Raw genomic sequence first — 20137 nt, 5'->3', positions numbered from 1 at the left:
ACTTCCATCTAGATAATGACAAGACCTAAATCTTGTTCTCCAAACAGCCCTCTTTCCTGAGTTCCAAGGGCTTCCTGGCCATCTCTTCCTAGATAACTCACAAGGACCACCAGCTTAATCTATCTAGAAGTGCTCCCTCTTTATCACACAACGCTCCTGGAAACCAGATCTTAACTTCCTTCTCTAGACTCATCTATCTCCCCTCTCTTCACATCTTCCCTGATAGCTACACTCTCACTCCAGCTATCCCAGGCATCTCTCCATTCCTTGAACACACTAAGCTTTTTCATGCCTGCAGGACTTTTTGCATGCTCTTCTCTTTGCTTAAAATACTTTTGTTCTGCCTCAAGCCCAGCTCAATGTCATCTTTCCTAAGTGAAACTGGCTCTCTAACCTTTCTTGCCCAGGCTGGAGTGCAGTAGTGTGATCTTGGCTCACTGCAAGCTCTGCCCCCCGAGTTTAAGGATTCTCCTGCCTCAGCCTCCTGAGTAGCTGGGATTACAGGCACATGCCACCACGTCTGGACAATTTTTGTATTTTTTGGTAGAGACGGGGTTTCACCATATTGGCCAGGCTGGTCTCTTAACTTCTGACCTCAGGTGATCCACCCGCCTTGGCCTCCCAAAGTGCTGGGATTACAGGCATCAGACACCATGCTAGGCCACTCTCTAACATTTATTCCTCCGTGGCACATGGTCTTACTGCTATGGTAATTACAACATACTGTCACGAATGTTATTTGCTTAAATATCCATAAATCTAGCCTGTTCTTCTGAAGAGAAGCAGTATCTGGTAGTGCAAAGGCACTAGATTGGAAGCAGAAACTGAATTTGAGATCTAAATCATGAACTTCCTAGTTGCTCAACTGATCTAATGACTTGTTTCTGCATCTGTAAAATGAGAATAATACATGGGATTGTTACAAAGGTCAAATAAGGTAATATACATGAAGCTTTGTATATACTGAAAATATAGGACAAATGTAGGGTGGTATTGTTATCAGGGTGGGTGTTTAATATGGCTCATCGGATGAGTGAACACACGAGTTCTCATGATTCATGCTGAATTTAGGGTCTGCCCAAGGGAGATGGCAGTGGTGCTATGGAGCAGTTCTTTTGTGTCCTGAGGGAGATGTGTCCTTATTCTCTGTTGTCCTTCCCACTGAGGTTAAGCAAGGCAAGGCATCCATGGCACAACTCACTTTTGGTACAGGACACATTTATTTCATGGCAAATAGTTAATTATTAATAGAGGGAGGAGATGTGAAAATGATGGGCCTCACCTCTTACTCCAAATTCTGTAAAATGATAGAAAAGGTCTATTTTTCTTAGGATTACAGATTTACTCAACTGTTTGTGAAAAATAAATTCCCATCTTAGACCAGCTAAAGATACTCAGTACCTATGTTGAGATCAGCGGGAGTTTAAATGGAAGCCCACTCAGGACCAACAAGCAGCACCTTGCTAATCTCTTCATTTTAGCCAGATTTTTGTCTGCCATGCTAAAGGTTTGGCAGAAAAGATATTTTAACATGCAAAATGACATTGGAAAACAAATGAGCAACACCACCACCACAAACGATGAACTATCAGCAGACCAAAAAGTTTTAGGAATTCCTGGATAATAGAGAGCAGACGAGAAAAGAATGTCTGAGAAACAAGACTGGAAGCAGCCGCAGCTCAACCCTCACAGAAGAAAACCATCACAGGAGTAAGACAGCATCACTGATAAGACAGCTCTGCGTCAATCAGCCCAGAGGGCAGGAGAGGGCAGTGTTAGAGGGGTTGATCAAAAGGCCCCACCACTTGGTCAGGCCCCTACCCTTCCACGCCTGTCACACTCAGTAGTGGACAGGGGCAGATTTACTGCCAGGCAAGACCTTGAGACCTGCTCTCTAAGACAGACGCCCCAGGAGGACTGAGGGTGAGCACTGGAGCCTGAGAGAAGCAGAACAGAGGGTGTGAAAACCCCAGGCTCTTCCAGGTGACACAGTAGGAAAAGGAGGCAGCTCTCCCAGGAAGAGCAGGGAAGGGCTCTGTTCCCAGGAAATCCTTGCTATTTTGGCAACTAGTGAGAGGAAAGGGGATGGTGTGAGCCTGCCTGCTCCCCAGGTACCTCTACCAAAGCAAAGCCTGCCAAGAAAACTGCCTCCTTGCAGGGACAGCCCCCAGCATTTCCAGGGGAAGCTCTGTGGGGGTGTGACCACTACATCTGCACAGAAGCCCACGTGGGCAGCCTGCTTTACCTCCTGGTCTTTCATTCATCAACAACCCACGCAGAGAAAGAGAGGCTTCCATGGGGACTCCTGGATGCCTCAGAGAGGTCCACAACAGCTGTTTGGGACTAAAGGGAACAAAGCCTAAAAACAGTTTAGTTTCTGAATCCTAAACAACATTCAAGCTGCAAAGAAAAAAAGAGAAGCACGACAAGAACAAAACCCCAACCCTGTGGTCTGAGGTGGTCACAATAATCACACAGCAAGCGACTATCATTTGGCAATCCACCCAGGCAGCAAAGAACTTTTTAGTCCTGTTTACAGCCAATGTTTTAATGATGTGAGAGAAGTCAGGACTGCCAGGTGTGAAGAGACTTACTTTAAAAAATGAGTATATTCACAGCTAGCAAAGCAACAAAAGCACTCATGAGAGATTTGCTATGAGCTAGGACACTGTCCCTCAGGGGCCTCAACATGTCATTAGGATTGAAAGTTGAGGTGAGTCCCAGGGAAGAGGCCAGGTGGAGCAAAAGTCAGTCTGGTCAACCTGTGCCCACCAAAGTGCATCAAAATGGAGCCCCCTCCCACCCTAGCGGGGGCTCAGTGTTCGTGGCAGCAGTAACAGAAACCAGCCCAGCCTCTCGGAGGCTGCTGACTCGGAGCTGCTGTGCCATCTAGTGTCTCAGAAAAGGCTCACCTCTCTACTCTCACATCAGACAAAGGTTCTCCCCTGATCCACCCCACCCCTCAAAGAGCACCTGATCACATCTAAAACTGAGCGTTCCCCACCACAATCACTGAACAAAGTCGCATTTTAAAAGCAGGTTTCTCTTGGCAAACAGTGGCATTAAGCACCTTTCCTGCTTTGGTCTTTACGGGGGTGACAGGGGAAAAAAAATGGAGAAGAGATCCTGTAAATCAGCCCCCAGACTGTTCAAACAGTAATGAAAGAGTCCCAAGGACTGAAGGCAATTTGGCTTTCAAGAGTAAAGGGAACACTGTGCCCGAGCAGGAGGAGAGAACTCCCATGCACCTTCATAAGAGTAACCTACAAGGCTGGGGAAGTGAATTGACTCTCTGGCTGCTCTGAGTGGCAGCCGGTGAATGTACCTGGTCTTTACTTGTCCTTCTCCAGATGTCACAGGGAGAGATATTAGGCATCCCTGCTTCTTTACAAATCTGCGTGGTGCCACATTGATGTGGATTTGTCGGATCCCGCTGTGGAAAGGCCTAGTTTCTGCAGGGGATGCATTCTGGCAGCAATGTCTAGTTACAGACAAGATAATAAATGGGGATGGATAGGGAAGCAGTTTATACATTAAAGGATGGGAGGGCTCAGGTGATATTGGAAGCTACTGGTAAATACAGTTTTATCAAGGAATTTATCAAGGTCAGAGACAGAGCTCCTCAGTTATTGGAACATGGATAAAATGAGGGATTCATCCAGCCATCAAGCAGCACATTGGCATGGCCCATAGTAAAATATGCGGGTAAGAAAGCAAATATCCCAGTCCTCTAGACCTGTCACCTAGCAGACCTTGGTACAAGGGGAAAACACCCGGAGAAATCAACATTATACATATCTACATAAGCCATGGTCAAGCTTCGAGGTTTTTAAAAAAAAATGCTCTATTTTTTTTGTGTGTGTGGGGTGGGGGATGCTTTATTTTTGATGCAACGCTTCATCTCAATCCACCTGATTCTCTGACTTTTAAGTCCTTTCTCAAACTTGGACCATTTTCCCACACTGTTAAGATCTTAAGATCTCGCTTCTTCCACTTCCCTTAAAGGAAAGTTTAGTGCAGTTTTGCACTTCCTTGTCTAGCAAAACCAGCAAAGCATGTTTTTTCTTTGCCTCACCTCTCAGGACCCCTGCTTCTTAAGTGTCAGAGACATTCCAGGAACCTGGTGACTGCACATTTAAAGTGTCCTACCCAGCTCCGACTGCTCAGCTCCCTGCCATGCCACCACCCCCTCACCTTATCTTTAACCCCAAAAAGGACATTTTAAGTTCCCTTTCTAGTCCTAATAGCAGAGCTTGTGTACACAGGGATCCTTTTCTGCTTTGTGAAGTTAGAAATGAATACAGTCTATAACTGCAATAAAGGGCAAAAGCTTTATGAATATTTGTGAGAAATGAAGTCATCCCTGTCAGGACATGGGATAAGGGTTCCATAATTCATGGCTTCTGAGTGCTAAGTGTTTTTAGGACAATGTGGTTTGATCACATTTAGAAACTGAATATGCCCAGCATTCTTCCAGCAAAAGTGTTTACTACAAGGACACTCAAAAGTTTAACATTAAATCTTTTAAAAGGTACAAGTACAAATATTTTCCTTTAAAACACCTAAGCAACAAGTTGAGAAGAACAAATAAATTTGGATGGAGTCAGATAGTATAACTGCTTGCCTTTGAGGATGAAATATACATATGAGATGGAAAATGCAAATGTTTTTTGAGAAGGTGCTATATGAATGCATTGTTACTTCTTCCTTGCAAAATGTCAATTCTTAATTAATCAGGGACATAGATTATCCATATTTTGTGGTTATTTCACTGCTTATTCAGTAAATTCACTAGTGAGGACACACTTGAGGCAACCTAGGAGAGAGGAAATAATATTGTCAATGAAAGAAAAAAAGAAGAAATAAAATTGGACTTGGAGTAAGATTTGGATCAGTTCCTTGTTCAGCCACGTATACTGCTGTGTGATGTTGAGAAAGGCACTTGGTATTGACTAAGCTCAATTTCTTTGTCAGGACATAGTGGATTATCATGAGCCATACTTAATTCACAGAGCTTTTTAGTGGTTCAAAGAGGGGACGGATGTGAGACCACTATATAAACTATACAGTGGTATTCAAATATTAGTGATTAAGTTTTGTTTGTGGTTCTGGCTAGAGGGTTGCTGTGGAGTAAATTGACTCTTTCCAGAGCTGTGGGTTTTCAGTGTTTTTTATGTGATCTTTAGACTAAATTTTCTAGCAAGTCTTCACAGGAGCTGTGAAGAGAGGCAGATTAATTATAAGTTGGGTGCTGGATTTGGCAAATAAAAATATTGCATGAAATATACTTATATCAGAACATTGTTTGTTATTCGTCTGAAATTCCAATTTAACCGGGCATCCTGTATTTAACCTGGCAACCCTAATCATATGGCAATTAAAACTATAAAGCACTTCATTTCTGTGCAATCAGTCTGACAATGGATTGTAAACCTTTAGACCCATATGGCCCGTTGGATTCTGCTCCTGACGATACATAGTAAAACTCAGGACATAAGACAAAAATGAAAGAATTATAGGTTCCAGAAGCATGTAACTCCCTCAGGAAAGAATAATCTTCATCATCATTTTAACCCATTATGGATTAGTAGCACGCCTGGGAATCTGCCATGCTAGAGGGCTTTTTTTCCACAGTAGATGGTGAACTCCATTCTGGTCTATATGGTAATAATTTAATGAAATTAGATTAGTCTGTAATAATAATTTTATTTTTTTGAGATGGAGTCTCACTCTGTTGCCCAGGCTGGAGAGCAGTGAGATGATCACGGCTCACTGCAGCCTCCACTTTCTAAGCTCAGGTGATTCTCCCACCTCAGCCTCCTGATAGCTGGGATTACAGGCATGCACCATTACGCCTGGCTGATTTTTGTATTTTTTTGTAGAGATGGGTTTTCGCCATGTTGCCCGGGCTGGTCTTGAACTCCTGGGTTCAAGTGATCTGGGTGCCTCAGCCTCCCAAAGTGTTAGTACTATAGGTATGAACCACCACACCCAGCCTTGTAAGAATTATTTTAAATTGGATTTCCATGACACCTTTCCTTTCCAATGCTCAAAGCATAAACCCATGAGTCCATTCTGAAGCCCCTTTGGACGATGACAGGTTATGGTAGTGCACAGTAAAGAGCACAGGCTCAAGAGTCAGGCAGATCTGAGTTGAATCCTGAGTCTAGTGCTTTGTGGATAACCATAGGCAAGTGACTCAGCCTAAGCCTCTGTCTCCTTGTCCATAAAATGGGAGTAATGTTAAATAACTACCTCAGAGTTTTGTTGAAGGAATTGAATTAAGTAATTGTTTAGCACAGTGTCTAGCACACAGATGCTCAATAAATGGTGGCTATAGTTAAATTCAGTTGGCACTTGTATTTTCATTTCCAATCTATTGTGAAGTAGGGAGAGGGCAAGCAGGTATTATTGAATTCCTTTTATGCCTTAAGAGACTTGTAATCTGAAGATGTTAGATGATATAATGATAAACTGGTAAGAATAGAACCCAGAGCTCTTGTGCTCAGTAGTATTTTCACTTCATTTACAAGACTCTTGGGTCAAATGCACGTATCTCAAAGGCTGTCATTTCAAACTATAACAAACATAATCTCATAAAACTCAGTATCTGGCTTTCTGTCTTTAGTTGGCCCCTCCAGTCTATTCTCTGGAGATAGCAGAGAAACCAACCTACTACAAATCTGATCACACCACACCTCTCTCTAAAACTCTTCAGTGGTGCCCCAAATGACTATAATATAATACCCAACGTACACAGAGGGCATGGCAGATGCCCCCACTGACGTCAGCCTAACTCTCCAGCTGCATCTCCTAGTGCTCCTGTCCGGTCACTCCCTTGGTGTGAAACAGTTTACAGTTCCCTGCGGGAACTTTCCCAGCATCTTTCTGCCCCACCTGTGCCCCTATCCAGCTAGGAGCTCTTCCTTTGTTCTGGGAAGAAGAGTATTAAAATATTATTTTTTTGCTGCTCTTAAGAAGAAAGGTGCTGGGCCCAGTGGCTCATGCCTATAATCCCAATACTTTGGGAGGCTGAGGTGGGAGGATCGCTTGAGTCTGGGAGTTCAAGACCAGCCTAGGCAATATAATGAGACCTTGTCTCTATAAAAAACTTAAAAATTAGCTGAGCATGGTGGCACGCACCTGTAGTCCCAACTACTCGGGAGGCTGAGGTGGGAGCACCACTTGAGCTCAGGAGGTGGAGATTGCAGTGAACTGAGATCACCCTACTGCACTCCAGCCTGGGTGACAGAGTGAGACCCTGTCTCAAAAAAAGAAAAAAAAAAAAAAAAAAAAAAGGGGCTTGAAAAACAACCTAAACATCCAACGATCACAAACTGAATGCATTAAAGAACATTCAGAGAATACACCTATTTAAAAGCTCCATCCTTAAAGGATATTTAACTTTAAGAGAGAATGCTGTGATATGTTATTAAGTGTAAAAAGTTAGGAATTAAAAAATAACTAAAGGGATAGGCACCAAAATGTTAACAGTAATTAACTGAGACATGTGATTGCAGGTATTTTTTCTTTTTTTTTTTAACTCTTGTCAGTGGTTTCCAAATTTTCTCCAATAAAGAGATCGACTTTAGCAATAAAAAGTCATTAAAACCTTGAGGCAATCTTATAATAAACTCTAAACTGTAGATGAGCAGCTAAGTTCATCCTCCCATCTCCTGAATCTTAATCATAAAGGTAGCAATCCAATGGTTGGTTTCAGGCCATGTGGATATGAGGAATAAGAATAAATTGCTTTCATGGGGAGAGGCAGAGAAATGACCTACTTAATGCAATCATTTATTCAGGTAAATTCTACAAGCTTTCACTTGTGACGCCAAAATCTTTCCAGTAAAGACCAAGGTGAAGGTCGCCATGCAGTGAAGGAAGGATTCGCCGTGACTGTCTTACTTCAGAAGCCTAGGTTCTTTCGGTCGTGCTTTTCTTTTCATCTGATTAACATCTGAGATGAACTTCATAACTGTGGACATTCTCTTGACACATCCCAGCAGAAATCAAAACCCTAACCACCACCAATTTTAGGCTTGCTAATCTGGAATCCCCTGAAGAAACAAATCCCTCTATAATTACCAGGATTTTAAATTCCACACCCTGGAAAAGAGTTTAGACAAATAAAGATCCTATTAAAACAGGCACTGCTAATTAAGACACAATACACAGGCTCTCACGCGCCCTCTAGAGCAAGTGTGTGGAATCGAACAGCAGCGGGGTAGTCTCCACCCAGCCTCTGCAGGACAGCCTTGCATTAGGGCAGCCAATTAAGGGATAAACAATACCCTCCCCACCCCCGCCCACAGTATTTTGCCTTTATGTCATTTAATCCACCTTAAATTGTTGCCTTTCAACTTTACGCCCTATAGCATATGTTTTATATGAAGCCAATATATCTCACGTTTCCATATTTCTTAATGCCTTAGCAGAGTATGGGCAATAAGAAAACAAACAAAAAAACCATTTCCAGGACCTTTGAACATGCTCTCAGTTTTCAGGAGCAAGGTGCTCAGATGGTCTCTTCAAGACAACAATGATACTGGCAATTCTTGACCAACGAAGCTTGTTTTCTTTCCGTTTAAGTAAAATTAAATAGTAACTCCAAAGATTATTAGCAGATCAAAAAAAAAAATGGGGTATGTGTGTACGTGCATGTAGAGTTGGACTGTCTGTCTCCTAAAATTAGATTCCTTACTTTTCACTTTCCCATCTCTCAGAGCTCTTATTCCAGCAGAAAGAGTCAAAAGAAGAAACTGCCAGCCCAATTCCAATGTTTACAAAGTTTCAAAAAACCTAGGGAGATGGGAAAAATCCCAAGGGCAACTGAAATGTTAATTTATCACATAAAATAAACAAACTCAAGTTTCTGTGTTTCTGACCCAGTTGGAAGATTCCCCAACTTCTAACAATTCTCTTATATATACATATATTTCTCTCTGCTTGGGCCCAAATGACTTTTCTCTTTCTCAACTTACTTAGGCTTCTACTGTTAGGCATTTTCAGAACTGCAGACCTAAATTTTGATTTGGGAAATAGTGTCTACTTAATTGTCCTCCCAACTTTAGGCTGGTCTCTGACAGACCATCCTGAACATTGGAGCCTATGTCTCACTTTACTTGGAAGGAGTGGTTGGAAGGCTTGTACAGCAGAGCATCCTGTCTCCTTGAAGCCTCTTTTTTATCCACAGTTGGCCTCAAGTTTACAATACTCTGTTTACCTAGTCACTCCAGATCCTTTTACTCATATTTCTCTAACCAAAGTACCTGCTCAAAGAAAGCCAAAATGCACATTTCTACTGGTAAGAGTACCCATTATATCTCCTTGCTATAGGGCAACCTCTTGTTTTTAGATTTATAAACAAAGCAAAATCAAAACAATAAGCTTGGAGAGCTCATTCAGTGTTTGATGGCCCTGTCTCAGAGCTACAACAACAGCACCGTCAAACTGTCATCGTTCTGTAGCACTTGCCCCCAAATGCCATCCAGGTCTGCACCTGCGAAACCAGGACGGGCATTGTGAGTCACTCTGTCTGCCACCACATAAAAAGCTAATTTCACATGCAGAATGTATGTGTTTTTTTTCAATACCAATAGCAACAAGAGTGTGCCAAAAAATTTCCCCTGAAGCTCTATTCTGTTTTTTAAACTACAGAACATTCTTTCATAGTTTGACAGTTAAAATGCTGCAGCTAATGTAATAAACAGAGAATTTTTCTAAGTAGCCTGTCAAAACAAGTGACAATTTTTTTTTTGCTAGCAAGTCTCAGATTCAGAACAATAGGAAGTACCTTTCAAAGCAACATCTTCATTATACAATCAAATTCTCAAAGTAATCTTCTCATCAAAGAATATTGTGTTATTTCTTTCCCAGTAATTATCAGAGTTCTGCAACCTCTCTGGCAGTGGTGACTATCATAAAATGCAGCCGTGCTGAGTTTAAAAGTTGGGGGTCCTGCCCTGGTCAGTATGAAGCCAATGCATCTCATGCCTCCACATTTCTTAATGACTTAGCACTTTCGGCAGTAGAAAGTCAACATTTCCAGGACCTCTGAACATGCCCTCAGTTTCCAGGAGCGAAGTGCTTGGTTGGTCCCTTCAAGGACAGTAGTGATACTGGCAATTCTTGATCAACTAAGCTTGTTTTCTTTCCACTTAAATAAAGTAGTAGCTCCAAAGATTATTAGCAGATCAAAAAAAAAAAAAAAAGGGTGTGTGTGTGTATGTACATGTAGAGTTGGAATATCTGTCTCCCAAAATTAGATTCCTTATTTTTCACTTTCCCATCTCTCGGGAGCTGTTATTTCAGCAGAAAGAAAACTGAAGAGTTCCAGAAGTGCCAGCCCAATTCCAATGTTTGCAAAGTTTCGAAAAACCTAAGAAGATGGGAAAATCCCAAGGCCACCTGAAATCATGTATCTTGGAATATTTGTAAAACCTGTACTTTAACAACTAGCGATAGAATGGAAGAGTGTCAGTTTTGGAATGTAATATTCTGTGAAGAATCTGGGCTGCCAGGGATCATGCAATTCAATGGTGTATGGAAAATAAAAGGAAGCACAAGCAGCGACTCCCATTTCTCCCAAGGCGACTCATGAAAACAAGCTTTCACGTCTCTTGTGAAGGGTAAATCAAACAATTAGCATGAATGTTCCTAGCATACAGCAGGCACTCAATTGATGATTGTTGGATCTTAATCTAATTTGGGGATTCCTCTCCCATTGAATTATAAACTCCCCAAGGGCAGGAGCCATTTTATTACTTTTTTCTTTTAATGTCTTTGGTAGATGCTCAAAAACATTTGTGAATCAGATGGCATTTTTGCCTCCCTTGAAGCAAGTAAGAGCTGAGGGAACACTAGCTGGGACTGTGTATTCACACTTCCATTCATTCATTCATTCATTCACTCACTCAGCAAAGGTTTACTGATGGCTTATGTGGTGTAATGCACAGAGCTAGGGATACGGCCTTACTAAGTTCCACACCAGGTTAAACCCTCCTCCACATTAGGCTGTGCTAACACACACTACATCTTCCTCTATAGCATGTAATGCAGCTGTGATTAAATGATTGCTTGCATAAGTAGTTGCTTAATCCTCTGCCCTAGACAGAAAACTCCAAGGAGGAGAAGCCTTCTTGTTCAATGTTTACCTTAATGCCTTAGCACCTAACATAGTATCTAGAACAATGTAGGTGCTCAATAAATGAACAAATGTAGTAAAATGAGATCTGTCTTTGCCTTTAAGAAACTCATAGTTGACTGCAATATTTCTCCACATGGGCATTGTTCTCAGGACAGCTCTTTATTGTGTTGGGTTCCTAGGTACTGCAGTGTGTTTGGCAGCCCTTGGTCCTAGCCACTGCCCAGTGAATGCTAGCAGTGGGCCCCCTCCTGCGCTTTGACAACAGCCGTTAGGGGGCTGTCCCACCTTGATTCAGAACCACTGCATATGTTGGCTTGGATGCAGATGGCAGCAAGGAGGACAGCAAAAAGGGGATGGACCCAGGAAATGATGGGGAAATATGCAGGAGGGACAGTGGGACAAGAGGGGACAAGAAAGAAAACATGGCTTAAAATGGTGGTGTTCATCTGAGTTCCCCAGGCCCCAGGGATTCTCTTGTGCCCCCTCAGCCATGCTCTCCTATGATCCTTCAGGGCAGAGAAAGCATACATTGGCTGGGCAGGTTTCTTGGACCCCACTCCTGCTTATGTCAGTGAAGCTCTAGCTTTGTTTGATGTTTTGGATTTTCCTGTTCATCTTTTTGTGTGAAGAAAGGGTTTTGAGGCTTACAGAGCTGAAGAGTGTGGTTCTAGAGTTAAGGATGATGGTATCTGCTGGGATGAGGGGAGGCCTTTGAAACACATGGTGTGGGAGAGTCAGACCCATGAGAAAGTTTTGACAAAGGGGACAACCCTGAGTAAGGGCAAGTGAAAGAATCCTGGGGAAAGGAAATTAAAGTGCCTTCAGAGAGGCTACTGTGGGTTGGTCTGAGGGGCAGCCTCTGCGGAGGCTGGCCTGAGGGATACCTCACTCTTGGAAAGCACCCAGCAGACACCCAGGACATGTAACATGTAATGCCCTTGTCTAATACAAGACTAATACACCAAGGTCGGCCAAACATGACTCAGAGCTGACATCCACAGCTGGCCGACGCTGGCTGTGGGGCAGAGGGCGTCTTCATTTCCAGCCGAAAAACACAAGCCTCTGTGGTGGTTTCGGATGCAAGGGCCAAGTCACCGCTTACTGAAAAGGTTTCCCTGAGGATCAGGACCACACGTATGCTTCTTTATATGCCCCATAGCAATTAGTGGAGTGCCCTGCATCAAACGGGGGCTTAATAATACATTCTTTCCGAGTGGATCTGATTAAACATTTCAGAGTCCACAATTGCAGGTGGTGGCCTGCTCCTGAAGGTAAGGTGGGTTCAGCTGAGACAGAAGGGAGAGACTGCCTCAGTGGCTCAATGGGGGCCTTGACAGGGGTAATGCAGTTGTGGTGTGCTCAGAAGAATGAGCTTTAAGCTGAAGAACAGAAGCCTCAGAGGTGGGTAAGAGCATGTGCTGAATGAGTGAAGGAACAAATGAATGCAGGCCTGGGCATGAAGGCTATGGTCCTGATGACCTCTGTCCTGTTGCATTAGGGAGAAAGGTGCTGCCACAGGCTGGCATAGAAACAGAGCAGTTTCTGTTTGTCATTGACCAAAGGTCATTTAATATGGGGACTCAGTTTTGACAGCCGGAGCCAACTACTGACAACCTCTACAGCTTTAACTCATGCAAATGGAAAATGGAGCCATCTGGATCAAACACAAAAATTAAAATAACAGAGACAAGCACTGCTGTGGCACCCTTCAGCTGCTCCCTTTTGTTCCATGGGGGATGGCCAGGGCTTTTGAGAGCAGCCTTGTGTCTCTCCTCATGGTACGTCTACGCACTAGGCGGCCTCGGGACCTGGAGGGGTGAGCCACGAGCTCTCACTCACGGTTTGCGGAGGATCATCCTCATGTGGGCGTCGGGGCCCATCTGTGACAGCAGCAGCATGGTGTCCTGGAGTTCCTCATCACACTCCTTCTTCTCCTCCTCAGTAGGCAAGGGGGCATCCTCGTGCTCGTCATCCAGAAATCGATAGAATAAATATTTGTCTTGGAAATGGTGCTCCTGGTCCACTATGGGAAACATGGAAGCACGTGTCAGCTGCAGCACCTCGGCCTCACAGCTCCGTTTACTAGAAACAAATGCAGAGTGTCAGGCAGGAGGGCCAAGTGGCAGCAAAGCCGGGAGCCTCCTTGCCCTTCTCACTCTGCCCTGCCCAGACTGTGCAGCTGGAAGACATGACCTCGGGGCTGCAGTCATGCACACCACAGCCCTCTCAGACCCACCCATCTCCTCGGCCTCTGTGGGACTCCCTTTGAGGACCTGCCAGCATTTCTCAGATGAACACTTTGACCTGCAGAAATTGTCTTCCTGATATTTTCTAGGATGTGGGACCTGTGTCCCAAACAGGAAAGGAACCAACTGCCAGGTCATGTTCTGTCACAGCTTTGGAAAGTACAGGCTTTGAAAACAATCTGCCTTGTCAGGATCAGAATTTATGTTATTCTTTCTATATGTACTGTTTATCAACTGTACTGTCTGCACTCTGGAAAAAAATGTTAGTATAAAATTAGTTGTTTGAACAAAGCTGACCAGACCAGGTTTCTAGATCATATACTGCTAGAAGGATTTTGTGGTAATTTTCTTCCAAATCTGATGTCTTAAAGTTTTTTCCTCTTGTTCCTTTAAACAGGATTTAAATCTTGGTAGGACAAAGACAATGAACGTGGCTCAGAATCCCTCATGTACATGTCTTAGAGCCTTGAGCCCCTTTTCAGGATGGAGCATCAATACTCTCAAAAGGTAAAGACAAGCAGTAGATCCCTTGCTGCTCAAAGGGTGATTCCTGGAGGAGTAGCAGCAGCAGCATCTGGGAACTTGTTGGAAATACAGACTCTGAGTCCATTCCAGATGAGCTACATCAGAATCTGCACTTTAACAAGAGTCCCAGGTGACATGTATGCACATTAAAGTATGAGAAACGCTGGCAAAACCATTACTAGATTCCCAGGTGTTGGTAAATGAAATGAATGTTTTTAATATTTTGTCTGTTTGGAAGTGTCTTAAACAAATGGCATAAGAGTTTGGCCAGAGTTACACACCAGTCCTGAAGAGCTACTCTGTTCAATTATAACCCCTGCAGTTATCAAGAGCCACAATTGCAGAGCACATTCTTGATTTTAAATATGGTCATCCTGTGGGTATACAAATTGGCTCTCCCAGACAGCGGCACAGTTAAAAGGCAGCTTCCGAATTCATTACTTACTTTCATGTCATCAGCCCAGCCACACACTTCACTGCTCTTCATTCTGCCCCTGCATCAGGATTGCTATGCACTGCTCAGAGTATAATCACACTATCAATGAACCGTGAATGCAAACTAATAAACATAATTGGAACTGATGCACTCGGGCTGCAATTTCATTTTCCTTTCATACATTCTCCCAAGTTAGGAAGGTACAATGGTGGAACATAGCAATCAATAGCATCTACTTGCTGCATTTGTATTGCTAAATGAAGATGCTAGCTCTGCAGGTCCCTAAAGGGATCGTAATTCTTTCTTGCCCATTCAAGAGTTCAGCAACTACTTACCCAGGGAAATGCACTTAGCATTTCTTGAGAGGTTTCCAGGGACTGGGGCTCATCTTACCGTGGTTGAGAACACCATCTTCTAACAGGACTTGCCACATGCCAACAGCTTGAGTCCGGGAGTGAACACATGGTGTCTGCTGCATCATCCAGTCCACCAGCTCAGTTCCCACACAGCATTGTCTAAGGAGAGGTGAGACATAAAGGGTGGGGAAGTCACCCCTTTTCAGATAGAGGATGGGAGATGGCTTTTGAGAGGAAAACCTACCAAAGGGCTTAATGGTCTCCTACCAGAAGAGGTCTCATGGCAAACAAAGCACCACACGCGGTAGCTTCAGGTTCTCAAATGCTAATACAAGCCAAAAAAGCCACTCAGCTCATGAGAGAACTTTAAAGCAAGGCTGGTTAAATGAAAGCATTATAACTTGTAGCACCAGGGGAGACCAGGGGGCCGCTAGAGGGGGAGATTGTCTGGCAAGCTAATCAGAGGAACAGAAACTCTGTCCTAGTGAGCCGGTCCCAGAAAATCTCAGTGCAAGATGGAGGCAAAGCAAAATACATACTGACTCTCTCCACCTGAGTCTCGTGCCAAATGAGTTAATGTTTATGAGGCACTCAGAGGTGCTATGAAAGGCACCGTATAAGTGCAAAATTATATAGCACTTTATATTTTCAAGTAATACTACTGATCTTCCTTGGAGGGGTGTTGGGAGAAACAAGCAATTAGCGATGCAAATCTCTTTGAAAAAGTTCTGTGTAATGAGCATTAGCACTTCTCCAGAGCCTGTCATCTGAAGAGCTCCACATGCTTTCTGGCTTCCTGTATATTCACACATTAGTCCCCAAGACGCCCTTCTGTGGTGAGTTGGTCTGGATAAGCAAACTGCATACATTAGTTAGGAAATGCATAAGTATATACACTCACATATTTGGGAATACCGAAATTCCCCATGGGGTGAGAGAAGAGGGCAGGTATCCACAACATGATGGTTCAAGAGAGGAAATAGAATCTTGAAGTCCTAGTGATGGCTCAATCCCAAGGGATGATGGAACAAGGCAGGGAGTCACAGAGCAGCTGGCTGCCTGCAGCTGGGACTGAATCACTGGTGGCCTCCCCTCTCATGCTAAGGACAGCACCACCTCTGGGGCATGGGCTAGGGAGCTCCTCTCTAGTTGAAACTGGAGGAGACTCATGGTTCTGTGCCACTTTGGGAACAATCTTGAAGTGGCGGGAGACATGAGATACGGAACTAGGTCTGCTACTTAGCTATATGACTTTGGCCACATGGTTTCAACTCTCTGGTTCTCACTTTCTTTGCTGTAAAAAAAAAAAAAAAATAGGAGGAGCAAATGATGGCCTCTAAAGCCTTTTCCAGTTGTAATAATTTTAATCTTAGACCTCTGAAATCTATCAGAGGAATTGTGGGATTCCTTGATTTGGGGTTGACCCTGACTTCAGAATATTTCACATGGAGGGTGTACTGAGAAGGCCATTATATTTCCAGGACTGCCCTTATTACAGTCTATACCCGCACATTAGAGCTTCAGTGGGCACAGTCACCTACTCATAAATCATTCTGAACCAAACATAAGACCTTCCATTATATTTCTTTCCTAATTTTAGAATTGATTAATTGTAAAAATCATGTAAAAATACATAAAATCAATTTCATTTGGCTTTTAATTCAGTGATTACCTTTACAAAAAAAGAGTACACAGACTCAAGATGATCCCAGAGCATCTGATGAGTCCTTACAAAGGGTTTAAGAATCTTGCAGTCAGAATACTGAACAAAAACACACAGTTGTGCTACTTGTAGCTGATGGAATCACAGGTATCCTTTCCATTAATGATCCCTAGACGATTTAGAATTGACAGCAGACCGCTAGTATAGTTATTTTGGGGGGTTATGCTGCACCAGGAGAGGCTTCAGCCCCCGAATACTGTGGCAATAATATAATGGAGTGAGAAGCAGGAGGGAGAGAGAGGATGGAACTGGAAAGTATAAGATCTGGGACAAGGAACTCAGACTGTCCTGCAGAAAAAAGAAATCATGCTTCTGGCTTCCAGTTGAGTCCTGTGGTTATTCCCAATGGTCATTAATTTGTGTCACAGGGCATGGAACAGACATAACACCTATATTTCAGGGGTTTAAAATCTTAGTACAATGGAGCACGAAAGAGATTATGGTTTCTAACTTCTAGTTTCCATTATCTATCATCAAGCATGACATATTTTAATAAATTTTCCCTAATGCAAGTCAATACTTGGCAAAGCACAATCACATCTTAAATTATGGAAAAAAGTAATACAATTTTGAAAAGAAAAAGTTCCTTTAACTATATGAGATCTTTGAGATCCCCTGAATGAATTTAAAAGGTTGAACTCTCTCTGAAGACACATGACACATTGATTTATTTATTTTAACCTTTACTTTTCTTAAAATTATAGCAGTATGTAGGGGGCCTGATATGGTTTGGCTTTGTGTCCCCCACAAATCTCATCTCAAATTGTAATTTCCATGTTTCAGGGGAAGGGCCTGGTGGGAGGTGATTGGATCACGGGGGCAAATTTTCCCCTTTTGCTTTTCTTGTGATAGTGAGTGAGTTCTCATGAGATCTGATCATTTAATAGTGTGTGGCACCACCCCCTTCTCTCTCTCTCCTGCTCTGCCATGGTATGATGTGCCTGCTTCCCCTTTGCCCTCTGCCATGATTGTAGGTTTCCTGAGGCCTCTTAGTCATGCTTCCTGTTAAGCCTGTGGAACTGTGAGTCAATGAAACCATTTTTCTTCAAAAATTACCCAGTCTCAGATAGTTCTTTATAGCAGTGTGAAAACAGACTAATACAGGTCCACAGACTAGAAAAGGAATCAACTTCTGGTGTTGGAGAACAGGACTTAGAAATGTAAACATCCAAAATAGGAGTTAGTTAATATCAACACAAAAAGGGCTAAGTAATCAATCTGTCCTAAGAGGTGGAATGTGTCTTAAGCGGAATATGCTACTGATGACACTAAGGCACTTTCTCAAGTCCCATCTCATTTCCAAAATTCTGTCAACAAGAGGCCAATCTAAATGTAATACACTGTCAATTTTGGTCTTGTAACATATTCATGCCAAATGCAAGCAGAAGAGTATTAGTTTGCATGGAGTATAGAAAAAATAATCAGAAGAGGAAGAATTTGCAATATATTTTTTCTATCTCTGTCCTTGAGTAGGTTTGCTTTAAGGTGAACCCTGTAGATACTAGATCTAGATCACATTCAACTAACATTTATTGAGCACTTATTTATGCTCAAATTCCTGAACCAGAACCTTTGTAGATTCTATCATAGCTGGTAGAAGATATGCATACTTCATGGTAACTTTGAAATTTGTATTCTAGTTTTTCAGTGTGTTTTATGAATTTGGTTTCTGTGAATCAAATGGGTTTTGACTCATGCCAATGCTGATGGGTTCTGAGGTCATGTCTAGGCTAAATGGGAAAGAGAGTCTCACTGATTGCTGAAAGAGGGCGGTCATGTCTGAGCCCTGGGTTTGGGAAGACAGAGTGAAGGCCTGTGTGCCACATATTGGCAATTCTAGTTCCTCAACACTTGCTGAACCGATCAAAGTTGCTGAATTCTGAAAATCAAAAGTTAGGGATTAGACTCGAGTTCTTAACTGGCCCACCATGGTTCAGTCATCCCAGAAGGTTCAGCTAACCACGAAATCTCTGCCTTTATCTCTGTCATTTCTTAACTCCAGTGACAACTATAATTAGGAATCCATATTCTATATGAATATATATGTGATACAGAGTTGTGTATCCTACTGTATGCATGCTATGATGGAATCCTACATTAGAAAACAAGCTCTGTAAAGGACTTTGCATATTTTGTTCACTGCTGTATTCTTAGAGCTTGAAACACAATAGTGCCTGGCACACAGTAAGTGCTAAACTTGTGAATAAATGAATGACTGACTGAATGAAATGATCACTGAATCTGGAAATCAACCAACCTTGGTTTAAATCCTGGCCCTGCCACTCACTAGACTTGTGATTTGGACAAGCAAAACTAATTTCTCCAAGCCTCAGTTTTGTTATCTGAAAAATGGTCTACATGTCTAGCAGTGTTATGTGAATGAAATGAGCTAATATATCAAAAGGGACCTGGTACAGGTCTTTGAGTATAAATAAGTGTGCAGTCAATGTTGGTTGAATGTGATCTAAATCTAGTAGGCTTCCTAAAAGTCACTAGCAAAAAGAAATTACAAAAATTTTCTTCTCTTTGTTCATCACAACTAAACCAATATCCAAGCAACTTAGTTTAGGAGGTGCTAGGAATATTAAGGATAATTAAACAACTGCAGTTAAGCTGAGATGTAAGACAAGCCTAACCTTCCAGAACCTGAAGGCATTACAAAATGGGCTGCGCCCACATGGAAAACAGGGAGAAGCATTTTTGTTCCATTTTCACTAAACATGAATATGAGCGGGGCACAGCCTTTAGAATTAGCACACATACCTGTATGTCTTTAGGTGGTATTTTCTATCTCTTATCATGTGAGGTGCTCGAGAGAGAATGGCATTTCGTAAAATTTTTCCAGCTCTGAGGATCTTCTCTGAAGGGACCTGGATTGTAATCAGGTGGAAGGAGGGGAGGAGAAAGAAGTGTTTATAGAAGGAAAACAAACCAAACAAATCCTGAAACCACTTTCCAATCTGACTCTGGCTTGGAAAACATAACTCACTCAGTGCTTTACTTTGTTCACTTGTGTGATATGTCACTGGTTTATGTTGAGAACTGAAACACTGAATATTTCCTGTCTCTAGAAAATGTATCAGAGGCTTCCTGATGTGATCCCCTGACAAATGGACCACCTCCAGAGGTACTTAAGAAGCTAGCTCAATGGCTCATCAACCCACCTACATCCCATTACCTTGGTAATGGTGTTAGCAGGACGAAGAGGAACGTGAGGTTCAATGAGAGGTGTCTGAAAAATAAAATGTTAAAGCAAAAGAAAATTAAACAAAAAGTTCACGGAGGAAAATTGTGGGTTGGGGGATAATAAGAAACATCCATTTTTTTATGAAACTCAAAATATAATTTAAAAAAATAAGAGATAAATTCTGCCTAAAGAACTTGAATGCATAGGCATTCAAAGGGCAAAATTAGACCATTCAATTTGCCAACATTTAAATATAAATTATTAAAAATGAAAAAACCAAATAGATAGGAATGATTAGATGTTTGTAGGCTTCATGAGAAGAGGAAATAAATATCTATTCAGAGCCTAACAAACATCAGAGCAGAGGAAAAAGCAAAACAAGATAAACATAAATGGAGATTAAAATGACCTGTCTCCGGGGGTGGGAAGAAAGTATTGATATGGGATGGAAATGAGCTATTTCGTCTCTCTCTTGTGTAGTTAAGATTCTTTTTCTGTAATTTGTATTTTTAGAA

The 20137-nt window shown here is 42.4% G+C and overlaps 1 protein-coding gene across 6 annotated transcripts in view; it reads right to left on the bottom strand.

Moving 5' to 3' along the window:
* The window catches only part of RAPGEF4 (Rap guanine nucleotide exchange factor 4), a 314193-nt gene that overhangs the window by 72483 nt on the left and 221573 nt on the right, over window positions 1-20137 (bottom strand). For 5 of the 6 annotated variants that reach the window (XM_019022605.4, XM_019022603.4, XM_031008650.2 and 2 more), the window contains 4 exons: window positions 19614-19667; window positions 19199-19305; window positions 14750-14871; window positions 12989-13172 (listed from right to left, as the gene is read on the bottom strand). In XM_019022605.4, coding sequence (XP_018878150.3) covers window positions 12989-13172; window positions 14750-14871; window positions 19199-19305; window positions 19614-19667 — 467 coding nt within the window. The remainder of the gene's footprint in view (window positions 1-12988; window positions 13173-14749; window positions 14872-19198; window positions 19306-19613; window positions 19668-20137) is intronic. The other variant, XM_019022604.4, reaches the window with a different exon arrangement.

The sequence above is a fragment of the Gorilla gorilla genome, chromosome 11, assembly GCF_029281585.2.
Source record: "Gorilla gorilla gorilla isolate KB3781 chromosome 11, NHGRI_mGorGor1-v2.1_pri, whole genome shotgun sequence".
Classification (NCBI taxonomy): domain Eukaryota; kingdom Metazoa; phylum Chordata; class Mammalia; order Primates; family Hominidae; genus Gorilla; species Gorilla gorilla.
This window is presented reverse-complemented; position numbering and strand designations above follow the sequence as displayed.